The 25,727-nt window shown below is 48.8% G+C and overlaps 1 protein-coding gene across 3 annotated transcripts in view; it reads right to left on the minus strand.

The window, feature by feature from the left end:
• Nucleotides 1–25,727, minus strand: part of SRRM1 (serine and arginine repetitive matrix 1) — a 605,541-nt gene that overhangs the window by 239,660 nt on the left and 340,154 nt on the right. For all 3 annotated transcript variants that reach the window (XM_086956396.1, XM_086956395.1, XM_086956397.1), the window contains exons 14-15: nt 13,465–13,578; nt 12,903–13,379 (exon numbers count right to left, since the gene is read on the minus strand). In XM_086956396.1, coding sequence (XP_086812522.1) covers nt 12,903–13,379; nt 13,465–13,578 — 591 coding nt within the window. The remainder of the gene's footprint in view (nt 1–12,902; nt 13,380–13,464; nt 13,579–25,727) is intronic.

Here is a 25,727-nt window from a genome sequence, read left to right on the forward strand (position 1 = left end):
GGAGTCCCCGTCTTGGTAGAGTCTCAAGGCAGTCAGGTCCTCTGGGGTTCTTGAGGTTGCTGACCACGGAAAGCGCCGAAATTTCACAGGAGCAGGTTCAAGGATCAACAGGCGGGTAGAGCTGGGGCCAAGTCAGTTGGTGTTGTCTTTTTAGCAGCTGCACGGCAGGTCTTCAGGTTTCTTGATCTTCTTGTTTGTTTCAAATCAGGATCTGAGGAAGGTAGGTTCAGGGTGGCCCTAAATACTAAATTCAGGGGCGTTACAGGTAGAGTAAGAGCAGGGACCAACGGGTCCCTGTCCTGGGTGAGTACACCCTCCATCCTGCTCCTCTCCTGTGGGAGTGGGGGGAGGAGCCTATCTCTGATTGGGCAGGGCTCCCCATCCTCAAGATGGCCAGAGCTCGGAATTGTGCTTCACCTCGACTCTCCCACCTGAGGGGTGGGCTTGGCAGAGGCTGGCACACCCCATTTTCTCACTTAGGGTTTCCCGCCTGTCTTCCTGCCAGAGTGGGGATCAGAACCGGTGGGGGCCAGTTGTGGAGTACAGCATGTGGCCCCGAGAAGCTCACAATGGTGGCATGCCTTTGAAGCTCCCCTGCCCATCCTGGGGGAGGAGACCTAGCACCTCGCCTAGGATGTGCATTTTTGCAGGCAGAGGAGAGAGGTTGGATCTCTACCCAGGGGTCCAGCAACATGTCTGTTGTGTGGAAGCCTAGGCAGCCACTCAAACAAGACGTTGATTGTAGGTTAGGTTTCAGGGGGGATCTCCAAGATGCCTTCTGTGGTGCATTTTACATTACATCCCACACTGGCATCAGTGTGGGGTTTACGTGCTGAGAAGTTTGATATCAAACTTGTCAGTCTTCAGTGTAACCATTATGGTGCTGTGGGGTTCGTAATGACAACCTCCCAGCACCATACACTCTTAATGGCATCACTGCACTTTGTGCCCAGAAATGGCCCTGGGTACTGTAGGGCACAGAGCTCATGCACCTGTGCCCACAACAGTGGCCTAGGGCACCCAGCTAGAGGGGTGACTGATGTAAGCCAGGGCAGTGGGTTTGTGGGCATGGCACACAAGGATGTGAGCCATGTCGACTCTTTGTTTAGTTCGGCACCAGGATACTCAGCGTGCAAAGGCAGTGTGTGTGTGTCAGGTTGCAGGGCGCCTAAGGGTGGCACAATAAGTGCTGCAGCCCCTAGGGGTCTTCTCTGGTCACAATGCCCTGGGTACCATTTACCAGGGGCGGACATGTGGCCAGAGATGCCAATTGGGTTTTAGTTTCAACACAGTTATAGGGAAGGAACACAGGCTCTGGACACCTGATTGGCAGGAGCCCAGGGCACCGTCAAAGCACATTGGCAATTCAGCAAAAGGTGGGGGCATACCAGGCAAGAAAGAAGGCACTTTCTTACACATATGCATCCTGCAAATCAAACTACACCATCCAGTCTTCCTTCTCCAGCACAAGAAGAACATTAGCCTCGCTCAACATTTTGAACTTCTTCTATTTGAGGTAAAAATTCAAAACCCTGAGGTAGCGAATCGGCAGCAAACGACCATTCTTTTTGGGATTCAGGAAGTACAGAGAGTAGCAACCCTGACACCTTTCCTGCTCTGAAACTATCTCGATTGCACCCTTTGGAAGTAATAACAGTACTTCCCGTTGAAGCAGGAGATGCAATTCCGAGCAAAGACCTTGGAGGGGAGGGAACGGAGGGGGGAAACCCCTGGAAGGTTAGGATATACCCAGTTTCTATGATGATTAAACCCCAGAGGTCTGTAGTGACAGACCTACAATGAGGTAGAAAATAGGCCACCCATTCTCCCACGTGACATGCATGCTCTAAGATGTAGAAGCTTGCGCTGCTTCCCGGCAACAACGACCGGAGAGGTGGAGGGGATTTGTTGCTGGGCAGAACCCCACAGATTACCTCTGCCCCCTACCCTGTAGGATCTATACAGAGGGTTTTTTCTGTTGCTGCAGCTGTTGTCTACCGCAAAAGGACAAGTTCCTCGCACAGCCATGAAATCTGCCAAACGATCTTGGGATGGGTCTGAAGCCCAAAGGACCTTGCTGTAGCTTTGCTTTGTTTAAAACTCTGAAGAGCAGAATTCACCTTAGCCCCAAACAAGCGAGAACCATCAAAGGGCAAATCAAGAAACCTAGCCTGAAAATCAGGTGAAAAGCCTGAATATCATAACCAGGCATGCCTTCTCGTCGCTATGGAAGACCCCATTGTCCTGGCTACAGAGTTCACCCTGTCCAGGCCGGATTGGATTACCTGGAGAGCAGCAGCGTGGGCATCCAAAAATAGTTCCTTGGACCTCCATGGGCAACTTCAGTAGAACCTCCTTGGCTGAGTCCATGAGGAAATGCATGTAGCGTACCAAGAGATATGTGGCATTCGTGGATTTAAGGGCCATAGCACACGATGAGTAAACCTTCTTGGCCGATTGCTCCATACATTTTGACTCCCTATCAGCAGGTGTGGATGGAAATGATCCTGTTAACAGATTAGAAGAACAAGAAGCCTAGACGACCAAGCTTTTCGGTGAAGTGTGGGCAGACAGAATAGCCAGATCCCAGGGGCCACCTTCTACCTCCTAGCCATTGTCCTGGAAACTGCAGGAGAGTACATTGGGTGTTGTCAAACATTCAAAATATGCTCAGTTAAGGCCTCATTGAAGGGCAGCAATGGTTTCAAAGCAGAAGTAGATGAATGTGCTCCTCTATAAGAATATTTGATTTCAGTTCAGATGTAGACAGAGGAAATTCTAAGCGGTACGCAGCTTTTATAATCATTGTATGATAGAAAATTACTTCAGGAGGTGGTAAGCCCTAAGGTGACGACGGCAATTGCCATTCAGGGGAGGTATTGAGAACACTCGCCTCTTGCAAACCTTCAAATCTGGGGTCAAGTTCTACAATTTCCTCTTCTTTTGCCCTTTCCTGCTTCTCAAGATATTCCTCTTCCTCTAACAGTCTTTCTCCGAGACCTCATCTTTGGAATCGGCGCCGGTGATTTTAGTACTGGTGTCGTAGGAGGATCCAAGGGAATAGGGTTCGAAACCGGTTGAGGACGGACTGGCGCCAGTTCGGATCCAAATGGCGTCAAGTTAGAACCATCAAATGGAGCACGACCCTCTGGAAAATGTGAACGCGTTGGCAACCTCGCCCTAGTGGAGACCAACACTCTGGCTTCACAGATATCAAAGGAAAAAACAGACTGTGTAAAATGAGGGGGGAACCTTCCCAGAGAGTTAGCTAGCAGATCCATGGTACCAGCCGGAGAACCAGATGGATTCGCAGCCTTGCGAAAATACCAAACATGACATTTTAGAAATGCGATGGATCCGATCCAGGAGTCTGGAACTCAGGATCAGGATCCAGAACAAAAGATTCGGGAGCAGTTTCTAGAGGCCCCAAATTCAGCTCCAGTTGTAGAGTCAATGTTCTCTGCGCAGAAGTCTGAGATCTCGGTGCTGGAGAAGTAGAAACATTCCTCGGAGTTGGTGAAGTAACAGCCCTTAGTGCTGGGAACCTCCCTGGAGAATAAGTTGGAGAAATATCATCTTCACAATAGCGCCTTGGACTCGGAGACACAGACTTCGGAGTCGCATCATTAGAAGAACGACGTTGAGAACCATGGCGCAGCTTCTTCATGTGCTTCTTGGAGGATCTTGAAGTATGGGGAGTTGGCGACTTTAACCAGGTCCGAGATCTCCTGCGACCCCTCTTCTGCTGCTTGCCTTGGCCATGAATAACTGGGCCTCCCTCTCCTTCAAGGCCTTTGGATTCAATTGCTTACACGAAGTGCAGGTCTAGACGTTGTGATCAGAGGACTGGCACCACAAACACTCTTCTCTGCAGGGCTTGACTCCAGACTTCCTAGGAGTAGTCATTTTCAGCTGGCTATAAAGTCGCGTTTATACACAATGGGGTAACCCAGTATCCCTCAGAACCTGGGCATGTACTAGAATACAATTGGTTCTGTCGGGTGCAAAATATTTCTTGAGGAAATTAGATTACTCAAAAGACTACACATTCAATGTAAAATCAAGTTTAATACACACACAATCCATATAGGGTATTTAAGAGCTTTTATAGATTGCTTCATTCATAAAAATACCCAAATTTGCATTTGCAAGGCTCTCAAAGAATATATACATTGTGACAAGTAATATGTGAGCAAAGGTGACATTTGGTGCTCATTGCTGTGGTGACTGTGTAATATATACAACGGGGAATGGGGTAAGAAAGGTGGGGGTTGTGGCCAGAGAACACAATTTTTCAAAGCACTCTGCAGGCTGAATTAATAAGTATCATCGGAGGGTATCTCAACTGGCCCACGGTTCAGATTGACAACGTTTCAACTCAGGGTCTGCACTAATGGGGTGTCAGTGCGGGCCTTCACCCGGACTTGGACAGAAATTGGACACCCTAATCAAGCACAGGAGGGCTCATGGGGTCCACTGTGGTCACTTTCAATGTTGGGGCTGTTGTCCTAGCAGGAGCCCGGTGTCTCATTCACAAAATCAGACTAAATTCAATTAGTGTAGAGGCTGTGTGATTCAAGTCTCAACAATTGATCAAAATGGGATCTTTTCTTTTGGATCGTGACATGCAATTACTTCCTGCCGTTGTAGCGCTGAAATCTGCTATAAAGTCGCAATAACAGTATCCAATAAGGCCCACAAAAATGGAGAGCCTGGGGAAAAACATAACAACAGAGTGGGGAAAAAAAGAGAACTGACAGCATGCTTACAACGTCTTCTTATGGCTCTGATGACATCACACAGTTGCGTGCGGAGCCGTTTCATTGTGACGTCCTCATCAACGTGGCAGTGGTGAGGAGAAAAGTTTCTGTGGAATGCTGCACATTGGGGGTATTTAAAAAGGTGAGAGATCCACAGGCAGGTGCATCCATCAGATGGCACAGGTACTGAATAGGACAGAGGCTCTATCATTTTTGGGCACCAAAAAGTAGCTGGAATAGCTAAAACTTCTTCATTTTGATGCTGGCACCCTCTATATGGCCCCTTTGATCAAAAGGGTCGATACTTCCTGGTGGGACAAGGAGAGATAGTCCCCATTCAACCGGTTGTAAGTAGGTGTATTGGGTAGGTAAGTCTCTAGAAAAAGAGATCAAACAAACCCTCTGGACTATTTTGAAAAACCCACCTGTCCAATGATATCTGCCAGTGGGGCAGGTGATTTCATCTCCCACTGGGTGCCTGCGCAGGTAGAAAAAGCAAACAAAAGGTGTTTGGAGGCTGCAGTTGTCTTGGGGGTGGATAGACCAGAAATCTGCCTGGTAGTTCAAAGCAGCCTGTGAGAGCCTGAGCCCACTGCCACAAAAAGGCTAGAAAGGCTTGGTGGCTGGGAGGAAAGGGAATGTGGTTGGAACCTCCCACCGTAGCCAGGGAAGGAGTAAAGAAGGGTTTAGCATGGAGTTAAAGACAGGCCCAAGGGAAAGCTGTAGTTTTGCTGTCCTTATACTCCAGCACAAGTTCACCTTCTCAGCAAAGAGGCGAGAGCAATCACAGGACATGTCCATGAGCGAATCTTTGATATCTCCTGAAAAAACAGTAGTTCTCAGACAGGTGTGGTGTTTGTATGCCACTGACTATGAAATCACGCCGTCCATTGAGTCAGCTGTCTCAAGCCCACTCCTGACGGTGAACTTTACCTCATCTTTCCTGTCAGCAATAGCTTAGGAGAGTATGGCTCTGGGTTCTTCTAAGACCACAGGCAGCACTGGTGGGTGGGTGGTTCGCCCACAAAGGCAAACAGTGTTCACTGTTTGCAGTGCAAGGCCAGCAGATGTGAAAAACTTTTTACTGGAGTTATCCAGCCTTTTTGATTCCCTATCTGGTGGAGTGGTAAATCGTGAAGTGAAGGCATTGACAACAAAGCTCTGCGGGGCGGGGAAACGTGGATCCCCAGGAGCGGAACAATGGCGGCTACAATTCTCTGCGCACAAGAGCTCATGTGCGCAGCTTGGACAAGGCCCTATGGAAGATATCTGTAAACGTTTCATTGAATGAGGGTAAGGGGTTCAGAGGGGGCCAACTAACGGCTGGAGTACCTCTACTAAGACGTTGGTCTTGACTGCCACTTTGGGCAACTGAAAGTTTAAGACATCAGCTGCCTTACGCATCACCACTGCAAATGAGGCACCCTCCTCTGTGGTCACTAACGGGAGAGACCAGGCCAGTGTCTGGTAAGGTATCCAAACCACTGACATCTGCCAGTTCATCATACCAGTTGAATATTCAAAGGTAAGGAAGATGCAGTTAGAGGTTTCTATCAGGTACCTCTGGCTGTGTTGATGCTGTTGCTGATGGTATGGCTGTGTTGTTGATGCTGTTGCTGATGGTACGGCGAATGAGGAAAGAGATCCCCTTCAAGTGCAGTACCCTTCCTTTTAAATGAATGCCTAAATAATCTTTTCCACCAGACCTACAGCTCTTCGGGTTTATGCTTAATTTTTCATCCTAACCATCTTCTTTTGTTTGTAGACCAAACAAAGATGTGCCTAAGAAAGGGAGATTAATTATTTTTTGTGCATCTGGTTTCCAAGTAGTTTTCCTTAGCCAGAATGACCTGCGTGAGAAGATCCCCTGGCAGGGCCCTACTGCTGCAAGCTTTGCTCTACCCATAGTGACACCAATTACCTGGTTTGCAACCAGTAACCCTTCATTAACCATCTCCTTGAAAACTGGCTGTCTTGGTAGATCCTGTACATAAGATGCAATTACATCCCATCTCTCTATCCCACCGACCCAGCAGAGCTGTTGCACTTGTGTTTTGCAAAGAAGCAACAGCAGTACTGCATATTTGTACCCAGTCACATCAGTTCAGGCCTCGAAAAAAAATAAGAATATTTTACTAGGCCTCCCGGTTTAGTGACTTGAATAATCTACTCAACTTAACTGTAATGTGCTTGACCCATAAAAAGGTCTCAAATTGTGTAATCCTAGGTAGATATTTTATTAACACCTTGGCTGCTAGGTGTTTTCCCCTCCTATGCTGACTTTGTCATTCCTACTAATCGTGACGAGCTCAGCTCGTCATCAGCACAGCTCAACCGTGCATCATGACGAGCTGAGCTCGTCATGAGCATGTAAAGGGTTAAACAGAGCTGCTTTTTTCTTCATTATAATATATGAGAGAACCTTCAAATGTCAGTTCAGCATATCTGCGGAACAAAAAAACTTGTCTGATTTAACATACTTTTTTCTTTATGTATAATATAATATAATCTAGTGCACAAATAGAGCACACATGACCCTTTACTGGCCTTTTAGTTCATTAATAGCACTGTCATCAAAGTGGAGAAAGGAATGTTTTTCAGTTCATATGCAAAAACTCACATACATTACTATAGCATGATGTGGCAGCACGTCATTTACATTTACAGGCATTTTCTATTGAAATTGCATCAAACCTTCCTACGCATATACAGTTTTACTGATAAAACTATATAGCACACAAACAATGTGTGAAATCATTTTACAGCAAATATTTATCATATGTACGTCACAAAGCAAACTTTTCTGATTTGTTTAGATCCTATTAAAATCTTGTTTTCATCTCACTGCAGAATGACAAAAAAAAGTGTTTTACTATCAATACAATTTCTCTTGCAGGAGAAGGAGGGTCTGATGTTGAAAACTTCAGATCTTGTTGCAGAGCTTATACTTCTAGAAAAGTAGAAGAGTAACTGCCTTAAAGGTAGCTGGTGTCAGCAGTATATCTTTTGTAATTTCTAAGAGAGCTGAAACTTAAAGGAGAAGAGGCGTTGGAGAAACTCTAGGTTGCAAGAATTCTAAAATTATCAACATCACCGTTTGTGGAGCCTCCACAGGAAATTTCAATTTAATTTCACTACAGATTCCTCCTGAGGCGAAAAGCCCGGAGAGTTGGAAACGATAATTTTAAAAAACTTTTAATCTTTACTGTGATACTGTGTATTTTACCTTCTGCTCTTGGCATTTGAACGCTGCAAAACCGAAGCACCCTCGCACAGCCGATTAGCGCTGCAGCGGGTGAGTGTTTGTTTAGGGATTTTGCCGCCATTCCCCGATCCAGCGGACACGCCCACCCGCGTTGGCCACGCCCCTCCTAGCACCTTTCCTTCTTTCATAAATTATGTGCATCTACAGGAAGCGCAGCGGACGAGCGCAGCGGGCGCGACGTTTGCGCGCCGAAGGCGCGCCTAAGGCAAGCCCGTCTGCGCCCGTCCGCGACTGTCCGGGGCTAGAGGCGCGTCACTCTGCCCAACCTACCATCTACACCCCCGCGCAACTACACTGCCTTCGGGGACCATGGTCCTTACCAGCCTCCACCTGCTCTCGCATTTCATCTCTTGATCTTTCTCCGGCTGCTCCCCTTGACATCCCCCCCTCCCCAAATCGCCCCCTCCACTCTTCTAGAGACAATGCTCTCCCTGCTACCTCCAAAACCCTCTCGGCATTCTACCTTAACACCCGGTCTGCAGTAGCCCATGCGCACGAACTCTCAGTACTGCTAGACCTTCATGCCCCAGATCATCTTTTTTTAACGGAAACTTGGTTCTGTGATGACTCCGTCCCTACTCTACTGGCCACTTTACCAGCCTCATATTACGCCCTCCGTGCAGATCGCCTTACTGGCAGAGCTGGGGGCGGTGTGGCGATCATCGCCCGTACCGACCTTCCCTTCCAAACTCTGTCTCTGCCAGACATCGCTACCACCGAGTATCTGGCTATCCGCACCACTTCCATCACGCCCCCTCTTACCTGCATACTTACCTATCGCCCCCCTCAATCCCCTTTATTGTTTCTCCCTGACCTTTTGGAAGTTCTAGCCACAATCACCATTAACAACTCCTCCACCCTACTTCTGGGTGATTTCAATTTCTGGCCCTCTGACCCAGCTGAATGTCCATCTTCAAAAGAATTTTCAGAGACCCTTCAATCTCTCAACTTTACATCTCATATCCATTCCCCTACCCATATCAAAGGTCACATCTTAGACCAGATCTGGTCCCTGAACTGTCCCATAGAGTCCCTTTCCATCTCGCCTTGCACGTGGTCTGACCACCACCTGATCTCATTTGCCCTTCCCATTCACCCTCCGGTCAAGCCCCCTCTCCCCAAAAACATCTGGGTCCGCGCCTGGGGACGAGTTGATCCGGAAAATCTATCCTCCCTACTCACCACTTCCCTCCCCTCCTTACAAGGTCTTTCCACCCTTTCCCAGGTCAAGGCCATTGAACAGTGGCTCTCCTCAGGCTGCGACTCAATTGCCCCTCTAAAACGAGTCACCTCTAAGCGTGAGAAGGACGCCAACCAGTGGTTTAACGAAGATCTCAAGGCCACCAAACTAGCGGTGCGTCGTGCGGAGCGGGCCTGGAGGAGAAACTATTGCCCCTCACTGCGATTGGAATTCATTAACATCTTGACCCAATACAAAAAAGACATCTTGGAGGCTAAAACCACCTACTTCTCCTCCAAAATTCTCGCAGCAGAGAACCAGTCGAAGGAAATTTTTTTGATCGTGCACAATTTGGCGTTTTCGGACAGAACAACTTTAAAGCCCGCCCCTTCCAAAGAACTCTGTCACTCCCTCAATACCTATTTCATTCAGAAAATAGCCACCATCAAGGCCAATATCCCTCCCCCCTCCCCCACTTGTATTGATCCCCAGTGTCCCCCTCCTAAGGGAAAACTCACCACCCTCCCCCCTCTAACTAAGGAATCTCTGACTTCCATAATACCCCTTGTCAAATCCGGCTCCCCATTAGATCCCTGCCCTGCTCATATTCTCCGTCATATCTTTATCACCTGCCCAGATCCCCCCCTTCACCTCCTCAATAGCTCTCTTTCCCAAGGCGTAGTACCTAATCCACTCAAATCAGCGGTAATTGTACCCATCTTGAAAAAGCCGGGCGCGGACCCCTCAATCCCTGCCAATTTTCGCCCCATCTCCCTCCTGCCATTTCTGGCAAAGGTGCTCGAGCGCCATGTCACCTGCGCTCTGAGCTCTTTTGTGAAGAAGCACGGAGCTCTTGCCCCCCGTCAGGCCGGGTTTCGCCCCGCACACTCTACGGAGTCCGTAGTCCTCTCGGTCCTGGACAACCTCAGGGAGGGTATGGATACCAACCAGCCCCAGGCCTTGGTCCTCCTCGATCTCTCAGCCGCTTTTGACACGGTGGATCATACCATCTTGCTTTCCCGTGTCAGGGCGGCGGGGATCGGGGGCACCGCACTGGTCTGGTTATCCTCCTTCCTGAGCGACCGCACCCAGGCAGTACGCCTGGGTGATTTCACTGTGGACGTTCGAAAAGTTCAGTGCGGGGTCTCCCAAGGCTCCTCCCTTTCCCCTCTTTTGTTTAACCTTTATATCGCCCGTCTTATCTTCTCACTGCAACAAATGGAGGTTGCCGTATTTAATTATGCGGACGACCTCCAGCTTGTCTTCAATCTGTCTTCTTCCCCCTCTTCTGTCCTTAATTTCCAATCTATTATGATCCATATCCGGGACTGGATGAACCACAACCATCTGAAACTCAACCCAGACAAGACCGAGCTGGTGTTGACGGGTGGCTCATCCAGCCCCTGGTCATCTTTATTTTGGCCCCCCTCTCTCGGCCCTCCACCTATCCCCTCTACCTCAGTCAAAACATTAGGTATTAAACTCAATTCTCAACTCACTCTTCACTCCCAGGTTAGCTCTGTGGTTTCTTCTTCCTTCCTTTCACTGCGCACTATACGCAGGGTGTCCCGTTTTTTTTCCTTTGCTGCCCTCAAACTGATCACCTTGGCCATGGTCGTCTCCCGCCTGGATTACGGCAACGCCCTATATGCAGGTATACCTGCATATAGCTTACGGCGTCTGCAACAGATCCAAAACCAGGCGGCACGCCTGGTGTTTAAACTCCCGAAATCCCACCACACCACCCCTCTTTTAAAGTCTCTACATTGGCTCCCTGTTCGTGCCCGTGTCCAGTTTAAGCTCGCCTCCATCGCCTTTCAAGCACGACTGGGCACGGCACCGGCTTTCATCTCATCTGAGATCACCCCTTACGTTCCCCACCAGGGAACTACGCTCATCTACCCAGTCCCTTCTGACAATCCCACAGTTCCGGAGAAAGAAATGGGGAGGTTCGAAATTTGCGACCCTTGCCCCGCTCCTCTGGAACTCTCTGCCCTTCGAGCTCAGAGCCTTAACCCTATATTCGCAATTCCGGAAGCAGCTCAAGGCTCATCTGTTCACGAAGTCTTTTAATTAACCCACTAGCAGTTTGTTTTTCGTTTATCCAGCTCCGGTCCTTTTGCTCAGATCCTTTGTTAGTTGTAGCGCCAAGAAACCGCTGGTGTTCGTGCGCTTTATAAATAATTTTAAATTCAAATTCAAATTCAATTTAATTGCTTCCCTCACATATATATTGATAAAAAGCACATTACAGTAGTCCAATTTATACGTGATAAAAGCGGACACCATAGTTTTCTACAAATCCCGATTGACAAAAGGATGGACTTTCCTAAGTAGTTTCAGCAAAAAGGAGGAAGTGGAGGTAATGGAGTAAATCTGGCTTTCAAAAGACAACTTACTGTAAACAGAACCCAAAGATGTTTTACTGGGACCACCAGCGGGTGGACCATAAAGAAGTGTGTCTGCCAAATACACGCCTGGGGATATTCTAAGGTAAAGAATCTATCACGAACGTGTCTCTTTCAGATACAGAACCACGGTTTTAGTAGAGTTCAAACAGTTGTCGCTCATCCATCTCCCAATTTGAAACATACAGTTGTGGTAACTAGTGGCGGTGCCTTCAGGGTAACTGGCCACCGACACCACAATCTGAGTGTCATCAGCGTAGGACACCAGTGAAAAGCCAGATGATTTAATCAAACTGGCCAGTAGAGATATATTAAGATTAAAAAGGGTAGGGCTTGATAAGCCCTGTGGGACGCCACATGGCATTGAAAAGGAAGTTGACGGGAAATCATTAACAGATTGCTCACGATTGGTAAGATAGGATTTTATAAGAGAAAGGGCTCTGTTTTTGATTATAATGGAGACAAGACTATCAATAAGTAGGTTGTGATTGACCGTGTCAAATGCTACGGAGAGGTCTAATTAAATCAATGCAGCATTACCTCCAGCATCAAGAATCTGTCTAATTTCTTCTGATGCCATATCAAACCAGTTCGGTGCTATGTTGAGATCTAAAGCCAAACTAGGTCGGGTCAAGAAGATGATTGTCATTAATAAATGAAGTAAATTCCAAGTTGATTACTTTCTCTACAATTTTTGCCAAGAGCAGAAGATGGAAGATGGGCCGATAGTTGCTAGGGTCTGTGGTGTCTAAATTAGGCTTCTTAAAAAGAGGAAGGATGAAGGGATTTTTACACTCTTTAGGGAAATAACCGGAACTGAATAGCATGTTAAAAATGTTTATCAGTTAATCCTGGATTTGAGCTGAGGTTCAAGTAAGGTATGAATTAAACAATTAAAACATTCCATCACTCACTGAATCCCATATATCATTCTCTACATAAGTCATTCCCTTTCTAAAGAAAGAGCTTGCATGTACTCAATGAGATCATTCAAGACCCAAAACTATAAAACTCAAACTATGTTTAAAATGATCAGTTTACTTTTGAGAGTTCTCCTGTTTACATGCACCTATGACAAACTGCTACCTACTTTACATCATTAAAAGCTACTCATTTCAGTGCTGAAAAGTCATAAAGTGTAAAAAAAAAAAGCTACTTATCCTCAAACTATCTTGAATTAATTTTAAGTTTGCAGCCCATAACACGGGTAATGCTTAAAGAAAAATATGTCAACATAAACAGACCAATATTGAGAACTGATCAGTTTTGGTTATGAAAAAATGAATTACCTTTTTATCTTCTTAGGTTCAGGTGTCCGTGACACTCTCCTGATGGGCCTAGTGATTGGAGATGGTGATTGCTGTCTTCTTGGGGGTGAAGGAGAAGGTCCCCTGCGAAGAGGGGGAGGAGGAGTTGGAGAGATACGAGGAGGTCTTGACCGAGGGGAAGGCGAATGTCTTTTGTTCTGCAGTGGGGATCGCATTTCACGGTTTGACCTGCTTGGAGGGGATCCTTTTCTATGTTTTGAAGATAACGAAGGAGAGTGTCTCTTTGCCACTGGAGAAATTCTTTGTTTTGGTGGTGGAGAACGAGAAATTCTATGTTTTGGAGGGGGAGATGGAGATAGTCTTCTTTTAAGAAGTGGTGGAGGTGGGGGTGTAACAGTTCTTCTTTTTGGAGGCGGTGAAGGAGTATACCTCCTTTGTATTGGTGGAGAATACCTTCTTGGAGAAGGGGAGCGCCTCCGTGGAGGAGGCGATGGTGTCCTAGAAAAAGAAAAAACAAAACTGAATTCATAAAAATAAAAAAATACTTGCCAAAAATGTGATTTTAGTTTCTAATGATAATTACCTGCGCCTGAGAGGTGAAGGTGATCGACGTCGTCGTGGAGGAGGGGGAGGAGGAGGTGGAGGAGAAGGAGTTCGGCGCCTTCTTACTGGAGGTGGGGATGGGCTTCTTCGTCGTCTGTAAAAGATTATCACAGTTGTTTTAACAACATTTTAAAACATCTAAAAATTGGAATTTTAGCACAGCTACTTAACCAACATGTGGCTTCTGATTTTAATGACGAAAATGCTGATTAATAAAGGAGACATCTTGATGGTCATGCATTTGGTCTCAGATGCATTTGAGTTTCTTCTTTCAACTGTCTAATCTCAGATGTGTAAATGTAGCAGTACATTCTAATAAAACTTTACCAGCATTACAGTTCACACTCGTGACTGTAGACAAACCCAGGCCGCAATCTGATTTTGGAAACCATGCAAGAACTGCCGTTTTGAAACATTTCAAGCTGCTCTGTTTGGTACCTGTGTATTCATTCCTGAGCTTCTCACCCTTCACTTCTTGTATTTTATGGACCTGTCAAGAGTGGTAAGGAATATGCTACTTACCAGTAGGCATCTGTTCTTGGCATGTAGGGCTGCTGACATTCATATCTTGCGCATAGATCGCCACCTAGTGTTGGGTCCATATGATTGCACCTTGTTGTCCTGGAAGAGTCTGTGAGAAGTTGGCCTGATATGCAGTGCTCACTATTCTAGTGATCACTATGTATCAGTCCAAACAACCCTTATTGATGATTGGTTGCAAGTCAACCGATAGAGCAGCTATCCTAGTAGCATGGACAAGAGCAGTCTTCGGGCTAAACTCTAGAGGGCGTGTTAAGCCAGCTGTTATACCATCACATATACCCCTTGAACACCAAGTGAAAGGACACCACACAAGTGTTATGAAAATAAACAGTGTATTTATTTAGATCACAACAGCCCTGTACTCTTTATGAGGACAGGGTACTAAGCACACAACAAAACTCTTACGAAAATACTTTAAGTTGCACAATTTACACAAATGCCCGAGGGGCACGAAAAACCATATACTACAAAAGTGGAATGCGAAATTACTAGCAGGTAAGTACTGGACTAATAGGCTTTGGAATCGCTAGGACTTGACTACTGAACCTTCAGATTACTAGCAGGAGGCCTAGGGGACTCGGGTGCAGAGTGTGCACTCTCACGCGGGATGCGGGACAAAGTCTATGGAGGCTAGTAAAAGCAAAGTTAAGGATATCGGACGAATCCGACTAGTTAGGCTGAAAACGAAAAAGGATCTGGACCCTTGGATAGTGAGGCTATGCGGGGGCACAGAAATGCCGAAGTTACCTAGCCCAGGGGCTGCGGCTGCATAGGTCTGAAAAGACGTCGGGAATCCTCGTTGCAGTCTATGGAGCCTGAAAGAAGAAGTTGCTGGCAGGCGACCAGTGAAGATTGTTCGGTGGATCCAAGCCTGTATCGAAGATGGAAGACACCTGTAAGCAGAGGGGACCAAGTTCTGAATCACTAGCCAGTGATTAGATGGGCACCAGGATGGCACCGGATGGAGTCACCTCGACCAGGTGAGTGGGCGACGCTGGGCTCTGCAGTCTCACGGACCAGGAGGCGTTGTCTGCGACCAGTATGGAGGTGCGAGCTGTCCCACGATGGTTGCTGCTGTCGACGTCGCTGGACCCAGGATTGGGGCAACAAGTCTTGGCAAATTCAAGCCCACGCGGTGGACCTAAAATAGCGTCTGGAGTGGACCAGGAGGGTCCGGGGTGCTCCTCTCTTGGAAGGGAGCAAGGGCCAGTCTGGAGCAACCAGACCAGCAGTGTTGTTGTTGTCGGTCGTCGTCGGGAATGCCACAAGCCAGCGGGCTAGTAGCCAGACAACGCGGTGAGCAGCAAAAAGCAGAAGGGCCCCACGCAGATCTGGTGGATGCTGAGGGGCGGACTTCGGTGCTGGAGCTGCTCAGGGTCGGGGCTTCTCGGACCCCAAAGCAGTCACCAGAGGATCCCGCGGCGGTCGTGCTGGATAGAAATCGTGCAGTTCTGATGATGGCCGGTCCCTCGAGGTCTCGTCGCACCTACGGTTCTCAGCTTAGCTGTAGAGGTAGGTAGAGGTCAGAGGTGCCAGGGAAGCCGGGTCTCGTCGTGCTGGTCGGTCGGATTCCGGAGGAAGGACGTGCAGCAAACCGTAGTGTTCTTAGATGGTGCCTGCGGATGCAGGGTGACTACTCCTTAGCCACAAGGGAGAAATCTTGAGAAGAAGTCTAGAGTTCCTTTCGTAGAAAGTAGTTTCTTGATTCAAAGATGATCTAATTTGGAACGTCTTCTATCGCCCTTTTCCTCAACAGGATATCCGCTTTCGCCTGAAGCTCGCGCAGCTGAAACTGCGAGCTGACCGGGGGAATAGCTGGAGGAGGGCTGGTGAACCGAAGACTGTATCCATTGCAAACAATATTCAGCACCCACTTGTCCTGAGTAATTTTTCTCCACTCTGCCAGAAAAAGTTGGATGCTTCCCCCTACCGGAGTGGGTAACGGATCCGGGGGAAGTAAGTTCCTAGGGCCTAGACCCCGCCTGGCCCTTGGGCGCCGGAGCCGACTGCTGGCCTCCCCTGCCCTTCTGCCGCTTCTGGAACGGCTTCCGGAACTGCTGCTGCTGTTGCGAGGGCCCCGAAGCCTGTCCTCGTCCTCGGCCCTGTCCGCCGAACCGCCGTTGGAAGGGGCGGTACTGCTTCTTGGTCTCCTTGGGCTTTTCCAGGCCCACAGCCGTCAGCGTCTCGGCCTCCGCCTTCATGCGGGCCATTTCATCATCAGCATGTTTCCCGAAGAGGGTCTCACCGGAAAACGGCAGATTGGCCACCCTCTGCTGAGCGTCCGGTTTCAGGGACGTAAGCCGGAGCCATGCGTGGCGCCGTTGGTTGATCCCGTGGCAAAATCCGTGAGCCGCCAACAGGGAAGAGTCCGCAGCCGCGCTGATTATCTGGTTGGCCACCAGCATCCCCTCAATCAGGACTTCCATGAAGTCTTCACGCTGCTCCCGGGGCAAATGCTCCGCAAAGCGCTCAAGGGAGTCCCAGAGGGCGCGGTCGTAGCGACCCAACAAAGCCGTGGCACTCGCCGCCTTCATGGAGGTCGCGGAAGTACCACAAACTTTCCTCCCTGCCGAGTCCATCCATCTTGATTCCTTGTCCGGGGGAACCGTGGAGGTCGGGGTGGTGGCATGCTGCTTGCGGGCCGCCCTGACTATGACGGAGTCAGGCGGAGGCTCAGCTCTCAAAAAGGCCGGATCCGAGTCGGGAGCCCGGTACTTCTTTAGTAATCTCGACGGAGCCGCCCTCGTCACAGCCGGGGTGAGAAACAGAGCCATAGCAGGTTCTTCCAGGCCCGGCACCAGGGGCAGGAGAGGACGAGACAGATGCTTCTGATGTAGCGTCTCGAAAATGACCGATGTCTTCGGTGTAGGCACTGTCAGGGATATGCCGAGCTTCGCCGCGCCCCGCAACAGTACGTCCTGAAAGGCCACCAGGTCATCTATCGGGGACACTCTGGTGTCCGGTGACCCCGATAGGGTAGGTGAATAATCCCTGGTCCCAGAGGACCTCGTGTGTGAGCGAGACTCGCGCCTCCTATGGCGGTGCCTCGATCTCGTGGATGATCTGTGCCTCGATCTCTCCTTCCGCCCAGAGCGAGAGCGAGACCTGCCCGCTCGTGGGCGCTCCTTTGGTTTGCGCGGAGGGGTCTTCCTCGGCTCATCACGAGGTGTCTTCGGTTCCTCCCGGGGTTTCGGTTTCGGAGTCCCCTTGGGAGGAGCAGGCAGGGACGGCAGGGAAGTGGACCTCGGCGGAGGAACCTTCGGCTGCGGTGCGGGCCCATGCGGAGGGACCGGAGGTGGAGAAGGGTCCCCTGAAGGCAGTGGTGGTTTGGGTGGAGGGTCCTCCTTAGGCACGGGGGGAGGAGTCGGAGTCCTGGGCCTGGACGGAGTGTACACCTCCGAGTACACCGAGCCCGGTGTCCCTTTAGGCGAGGGGTGCGGAGAGCCATCCCCATCCGCAGGCGACCTCTTCCTCTTGCGACCACCGCTGGAAGCAGCGTGACTCCTGGGACTAGAGTCCCTTTTCCGCCGTTTTGGAGAGGGTGACCTGCTCCTCGACGCTGACCGCTGTCTGCTGGACGCAGAACGATGCTTCTCCGGCGTCGAATGACGTCTCCTGGACTCCGGCGTCGAGCGCCGTCTCCTCGGCGTCGACCGTCTTCTCCTCGGCGTCGAACGTCGACTCCTCGACGTCGACCTCCGTCGTCCTCTCGACGTCGGGCGGTCCGCCCTCGACGACGAGCGCCGCCGTCGTCTTGATGTTCCCGACGTCGAGGAGCCCCTCGACGTCGATCGGCGGTGTCGCCTCGACGGCGATCGACGGTGTCGCCTCGACGACGACCGACGGTGTCGCCTCGACGGCGAGCGTCGGCGCCGCTTCGACGGCGAGCGTCGATACGCGTCACTGTGCCTTCGGCGTCGGTAGGAAGATCTCGACGTCGACGATGACGTCGACGGCGGCCTCGACGTCGGCTTCTCCTTCGCCGTCGAGCCGTCACGCCGTCTCGACCCGGAGCCCCGGGGAGAAGGGGAGCACGCCGTCGTCATCCCTCTCGACGCCGTCGTCGATGCCATCGACGCCGACGGAGAATGGGACCAATTGCTGGACTTCCTGCCCCCGGGGAGCCCCCCAGGGGCCTCAGCAGAGGCAGAGGGAACCTTCCCGGGCTGCCTAGACCCACCTGCAGCCCGCAGACGCCTATCCTCCAGGCCAGCCAGCCTGATCTTCAATCTGTCCCTCAAGGTCCGAGCAGAAAGCTGCTGGCAGATTACACAATCCTCAGGGACATGATCTTCCGGAAGGCACACGATGCAGACCTCATGGGGATCACTCTTGGCCTTCTTCCTCTCACATGCTGGGCACTTCACAAAAAGGCCAGGCATTTTGGAGCCCCAAAACACCTAGAAAACAGCACAAAGGGAGAGGAGAGCACCAAGAAACAACTGCAACACTTTTAAAAGTCAAAAGTGCAAAAAACAATTCGAATAAACCCTTGAAAAAGGGAGAGCTCAATGCCAGGGTCCTGTAAGCAGGAGCCGGAAAAAAGAACTGAAAGTAGAGGGACCTGCTATGCATTCTGGGATACTGGGAGAAGTTCTGGAAAGTTATCTTAAAGGCACAGTATCCTATTTAAGCCACATAATGGCAGCCTATGGGGCTTGTCTGTCCCTACCTTCCTCTCTATCATTTCTGGGTCTTTGACTGGGGGAGGCAAGTTTCTCTATGGTAGAAACTAGCAGGCTGTGCTGTGTGTGGTGATTTTTGGTGGAATTTCTAGTTGAAGTACTGGACAGTGTAGCCTGTGGATATAGGCTGCATTATTTGTCTTTAAATTCTCTCTTAAGTGTCTTTGCAGTTTCTGCATTATTTTGACAACTTAAGAGATTATTTTTGATTGCCGGGGTCCACGCACATGGGCGGGACTATTCACTAGATTATGACTATACACAGAGATCCCCTACTACAGAAAGGGGCTGGCAGGCGACTAGGTCCTTTCCATGGGTGGGACCAGGAAGGGGGGTGGTTACTCCCCTCTCCCATGCCGGACTTTCCCCAGCTCAGGGGCTGGTGTGCCCCTGGAACTGGTTCTAGCCGGCAGATGCATAGTGAGCACCGGGGTGCCACTTGCAGTCACCTTCCTCTAAAGCCCTGCCTACCCAGGATACACAAAACCCTGTCTGGGATGGTGCTAGCACCGCCCCCGACAGGAAACCCTTTGTCCAAGCTCCCCTCGCTGGAAGGACTCCCAGCTGCAGGGGGTCAGACTTGTGTCTGTGGTGGCAGCATCCATTTTGTGGAGCTGAGGCTTCGTTTAACTTTAACCGGGGTTCACAGTTACATACATTTCGTGTCCCTCTAGAAGGGTGGAATGCTAACCCCGTCGCCAGAATTGGCGAGGGGTTAGTATTCCAATTCGTATGACACCTTACTCGACATGTTTTGATAAAGCGATACCAAAGATAGTATATAACCGCGAGGATTATAATGCACTTAAGAGTATATGGTACGCGTTATCATGGAACAGCTATTAGGACTTGGTTCCGCAAGCTGCAAACGGGCTCAGCTCATGCCAGAGCACCATCTCACACGATTCCAAGCACTCTGCCTTCAGGATTGTCAAGGCCTGCCATAGGAGTGACTGATAGGAATCTGTGTGTCCATTTTAGGGTTAGATATAGGTATACTATATCTAAAGCAAAGGGTGATTACACCACCTTGCCCCAGCTGTCGTGCAGTCAGTTGTGTCAGATTTGGATGGCCAGCCAGGGGTTGCATAATACATGCTGCAGCCCCTGGTAGGCCCTGGGTACACCCATGCCCTGAGTTACAGGGTCTGATAAGGTGGCCCAGTACCAATTGGAAATGTACCTAAGGTACATGGAATCCATTTTACAGAGAGAGCAGTAGGCCTGGGGTCCTGATTGGCAGGGTCCCAGGCCAACTAAGTCGGAAAACCAGCAAAACACCAGGCAAAAAGTTGGGGGCAACCATAGTCAGGTATCCACCTTCCTACAGAGTCTTCGAAGTATCACGAGATAGGAGACTCCTCCCCTGGACTACAGTGCACATGGGCATCTTCTCCATCAGATTGTTTTACACCAATGTGGCAGAGATGGAGTATAGCAAAGTAAGAGATGGCCATGCAAAAGAGAATCCTGCAGCTGCAACAGGCACCGGGGAGGAGGGTGGGCGATATGAATGTCAGCAGCCCTACATGCCAAGAACAGATGCATACTGGTAAGTAGCATATTCCGTTCGAGGCATGTGGGCTGCTGAATTCATATCTTGTGCATAAACTGTATAGCAGTACCTCCTCTAGCGGTGGTCACCTGTACCAGCTGCAGCAGTCTTAAAGAGCTTTAAGGACAGTCTGGCCTACAGCAGCTTGCTGCTTTGATTGCACCTCTACACAATAGTGTTTAGTGAAAGTGTGTATGGTAGACCATGTAGCTGCCCTACATATGTCTTCAAGGGGAATATTCCCTAGGAAAGCCATGGATGCCCCCATTTTACGCGTAGAGTGCTCTTGGGTGAACTGTTAGAGTGCGTTCAGCTTTTTGATAGCATATTTGAATGCATTTAACTAACCATCTGGCTATTCCTGATTTTGAGATAGGATTACCTTTATGTTGTGATGAAAAAGCAACAAACAGTTGCTTTGTTTTCCGAAATGATTTAGTCCTGTTAACATAATATAGCAGAGCTCTCCTTACATCTAGTGTGTGTAGGGCTCTTTCAGCTCCTGACTGTGGGTTTTGGAAGAAAACTGGCAGTTCTATTGATTGAATGATATGGAAAGTGGATATGACTTTTGGCATAAACTTAGGGTTGGTCTAAAGTACTACACTATTTGCATGTATTTGCATGAAGGGTTCTTGAATTGTTAGTGCCAGTAGAGGGAGGTAATGGCAATCAAGAATGCCACCTTCCATATTACAAATTGCAATTCACATGAGTGGAGTGGTTCGAAAGGAGGTCCCATAAGTCTGGTAAGTACCAAATTTAAGTTCCAGACTGGTGAAGGTGGGTGCTTTGGAGGGATTATCCTTATAAGACCCTCCATAAAAGCCTTGATTGGTGGTACCCAAAACAGGGAAAGGTGTTGCCTGTTCTGGAGATAAGCTGCTAAAGCAGCAAGATGTATCCTTATAGAAGTGTATGCTAGATTACATCTTTGAAGATGCAAGAGGTAACAGATAATGTTTTGGATGGAAGCCTCAAATGGATTGATTTGGTTATTGTTGCAATAAATTACAAATCTTTTCCATTTAGCTGCATAGCATGCTCTAGTAGTTGGCCGTCTTGCCTACTTGATAATGTTCATGCAATCAGGAGGTAAGTTAAGGTATCCGAACTGTAAGACCTCAGGAGCCAGATTGATAGGTTCATCTGATTGGGATCTAGGTGTCTGTTTTCTCCATGGTTCTGAGTTAAAATATGGGGCGAGAGGCGCAGCCTTTGATGGGGAACTACTGAAAGTTCCAGGAACATTGTGTACCATGGCTGTCTTGCCCATGTGGGAGCAAGCAGGATCATTGTGAGTGATGCTGATGTAATTTGCGTACCACCAGCGGAATCAGTGGAGCTGGTGGAACAGCGCACGCAAATCTGCCTGACCAGTTCATCCATATCGCATTGCCCTGTGACAACGGATGTGGGAACCTGGCGGCAAAGTACTGGGATTTTGAGTTTTCGTTTGTGGCAAACAGATCTACCTCTGGGTGCCCCCATTTCTGGAAGAATGGTTTGAGAACATGAGGGTGAATCTCCCATTTGTGTAGCTGTTGGCTGTGTCTGCTTAGCAGATCCGTTACTTGATTGTCCTTCCCTGGCAGGTGTTCTGCTAGGAGAAAAATGTTTCTTGGAATTGTCCACCTCCATATGCTCTGTGCTAAGTGGGACAGCTGTGGAGAGTGTGTCCCTCCTTGTTTCTGGATGTAGTACATGGCTGTCATGTTGTCCGTCCGGATCAACACAGCCTTGTACAAGTATTTCTGGAATGCTTTTAGTGCCAGAAATATTGCTAGCAACTCTAGTTGGTTGATATGCAGTTTCTTTTGTTTGATTGTCCAGAGCCCTTGGACTGTGTATTGAAGTAAGTGGGCTCCCTAACTTGTCAAAGATGCGTCCGCTGTTAGTACTAGTTGTGGAACCAGCTCTTGGAACAGTCACCCCTTGGAAAGGTTTTGTGGGTTCCACCACTACAGAGAGTTGTAAGCGCGACTGTCTACCAACACTAGGTCCTTCAGTTGTCCCTGAGCTTGGTTCCACTGTCGTGCTAGGCATTCTTGCAGTGGACGCATTTGAAGTCGGGCATGAAGGACAATGAATATGCAGGAGGCCGTCATGCCTATAAGCTGCATGAACACTCGAGCTGGCAAAGAGTGTTGTGGCTGAAATATTTGAATGAGAGTCTGCATGTTGGCTATCCTGGCTGAATTTGGGTATGCCTTTGCTACTGAGGTATCTATTGCAGCTCCCAGATATTGCTGTATGTGGGAGGGCTGTAGATGCGATTTCGGGTAGTTTATGGAAAAACCCAGGCTGTGTAGCAGCTGGAGTGTCTGACACGTATGGCTTGCACACTGCACGTACGAGTTTGCTTTTATGAGCCAATCGTCCAGGTATGGAAACACGTGGATGTGTTGCCTTCTGAGGTGTGCAGCTACTACCGCTAAACATTTTGTGAATACTCTTGGGGCTGTGGTTACCCCGAAGGGGAGAACCTTGAACTGACAATGTTGACCTTCTATTGTGAACCAGAGGTATTTCCTGTGAGCTGGATGTATAGGTATGTGAAAATACGAGTCCTTGAGGTCTAATGCTGCTAGGAAGTCGCCTTGCTGGAGTAACGGGTGTACTAGTTGTAGAGTGATCATATGGAAGTGCTCCGAGAGTATGTATTGGTTCAGCGGTCTGAGGTCCAATATTGGTCTGAGGGACCCGTCCTTTTTGGGAGTAAGGAAGTATAGTGAGTATACTCCTGTTCCTTGGTGTTGAAAAGGGACTGGTTCTATGAACCCCCTTTTCTAGCATGGATTTCACCTCTTGTTGTAACAGGGTGATGTGTTCTTTTGACATAGGACGGTGTTTGGGTGGTATGTTGGGTGGAGTAGAAGTGAGTTCCAGGCAATAACCATACTGGATAATTTGTCTCACCCACCTGTCTGTGGTAATTGCGTTCAAGACTGGTAGGAATTGTTTGACTCTGCCTCCGACTGGTGTTAGATGGTCTGGAGGGAGTGTGATGAAGTCACTGTTTGGCAGCAGTGGAGGCTCTGGTGTTATTGCCGCCATGTCCTTTGCCCTCGTTATTATTGCCCCTATAACCTCCCCTGTTGGAGCCTTTATTAAAGGAACTTTGGGTGTTGCTTTTATATGTAGAGGAAGTCTGAAGTGTTGCCTCGTGCGGTGCCTCTGTAGGAGGAGCGACGAAAAGAACCTGTATGTTGTTGGAACTGCAGTACGCCCATAGATTTAGCAGTTTCAGTATCTTTTTTCATTTGATCTAAAATGGTATCTACTGCAGGCCCAAACAGGAAGTCTTGATTAACTGGTTGGTTGAGGATGGTGGATTGCACCTCGTTCTTAAAACCAGAGATGCGTATCCACGCGTGTCTGCGTAGTAATACGCTAGTATTAATGGACCTGGCTGCTGTGTCGGCTGCGTCAAGCGCACATTTAATGGAAGCATTAGTAAAATATTTCCCTTCCTGCATGAGGTCGTTAGCCTGAGCTTTGAAAGGTTCTGGCAGGTGTTGCAGTAAACCTTAAAGCTGGTCGTAGTGTGCTCTATCGTAGCAAGCTAGTATAGCCTCTGTGTTTGCAATCTTCCATGAATTAGCAGCCTGAGAGGCCACTCTTTTGCCTGAGGCTTCCAATATTTTAGACTCCTTGTCAGGAGGTGGAGCATCTCCTGCTGTTTGCGAGTTAGCTCTTTTGCGAGCGTTTGCTACTACTAGTGAGTCTAAAGGCAACTGGCACTTAGTGTAAGCAGGGTCTGTAGGGGCCGCTTTCTATTTCTTCTCAATCCTGGGATTGAGTACACGTGTTCTGGCTGGGTCTTTAAATATATCTGGTGCGTGTTTTAGTACCCCTTTCAGCATAGGAAGTGTCCTGACATTTTTCTCAGAGGTAGGAAAAGTGTCCAACAGAAAATCTTGTATTGGGTCAGTGTGCATGTCAACCTTGTGGTATTTTGCTTCCCTGTCAAGCAGTTGGTTAAACACAATGGTGTCGTCGGTAGGCGACGGCTTTGTAGGGTATGCGGAGGTGTCGGGGATGGTTTGTGTGTCTCATGGATCGTTCTGATCCTCCCATGTGTCATCCTGTGCATGTGGATCCTCTGGTATGTTAAAATCATCCTGAGGATTTTCCCCCATGTGATCCTCATCATTATAGTCTGAATGTGGAGGAGAGTAGGGCACAAAGGGCATATTAGGATAGAAAGGAGGTGGAGTAAAAGGCCTAGAGGGAGACGTCCCGAAGTCCCTTTTCTTCGAAGGAACAGGGGAAGGAGTGCCCATGTCCAATGGTCTCTTTTTGTGGTAAAAAAAATTTAACTTTGCCAGTTTCCGGGTTTATGTACAGTTTAGATTGTTCCTCTGATTTCAGATCAGGATGGAAGAGTTCTTCCTCCACTGTCCGTGGCTTTGGCGCCGAAGTTTTTGGCTTACTGACTTGTTTGTGACCTTTTGGCTCGAGAGCCTTTGGTTGTGGAGTCTTTTTCGGCTCGACTGTTGCTTTGGGGTCGGTAACCTTTTTTGGTTCGACGTCCTTTGATGGTTTAGCAGTCTTTTTCGGTTCTGCGACTTTGTTTGGGTCGACGACCTGTTTCGGATCGACCGGAGCTTTTGGTTCGATACTTTTTTATGATTGACGGCTTTTTTAGGCTCAATGTTTTTGGTCGAATCGATTACTTTTTTCGGTTTGACGGGCTTTGTGGTGTGATCTTGTTTTTGTTGATCAACACTCGTTTTAGGATTGACGGCCTTCTTTGGGTCGGGTGTTCTTTTTTGATCGACGACCCGCTTTGGTTCGAGGCTCTTCTTCGGCTCGATAGCTTTTGCGTCGATAACCTTTTTAGGTTGGGCGACCTTCGTTGGCAGAGTGGGCTAAAGAACGGTGATGGATTAAACCCAGATCTGTTGACTGTGTGTGAGTGTTGATGCTCCGTCCATCACCACCCCCATTTGTACCGCTTTGTTCGCCATAATTTGGCAGGGTATGCTCAGACGTGAGTTCCTTGCTCACTTTGCCACTGGATTCAAGCAAGCCTGGCTGAAGACGGCTGTAATGCCAGAAACCGGTCCTAGGAAGCTTGAATCCGGTCCAGGGAAGGCATGGATTAAACCCAGATCTGTTGACTGGGTGTGAGTGTTTGATTGGATCAGATGCTCCGTCCATCACCACCCCCTTTTGTACCACCTATTCTTAAAGGGCTACAATCACCGTTTCTGGAGGCACTTATTTTTAATTTAAGTTAATTACTGTTCCAAAAAGTATTCTCTCTAAAAATGTGAACGCTACAGAGTAAATGTAAAGCCATTTCTCCTACCCACATCTAGATGCAAGCTTTCTCTACGGTATTTCGTCAGTTTGGCAACTCTTTTCCCATTTATTTTTAGCCAGTACACCCAATACGGTTGTGTATTTGTGAGAAAGTGAGTTTCTGTTGCAGTAGCCCCCACCCCCCCACCC

The sequence above is a fragment of the Lissotriton vulgaris genome, chromosome 2_1, assembly GCF_964263255.1.
Source record: "Lissotriton vulgaris chromosome 2_1, aLisVul1.2, whole genome shotgun sequence".
NCBI classification, from domain to species: Eukaryota; Metazoa; Chordata; class Amphibia; order Caudata; family Salamandridae; genus Lissotriton; species Lissotriton vulgaris.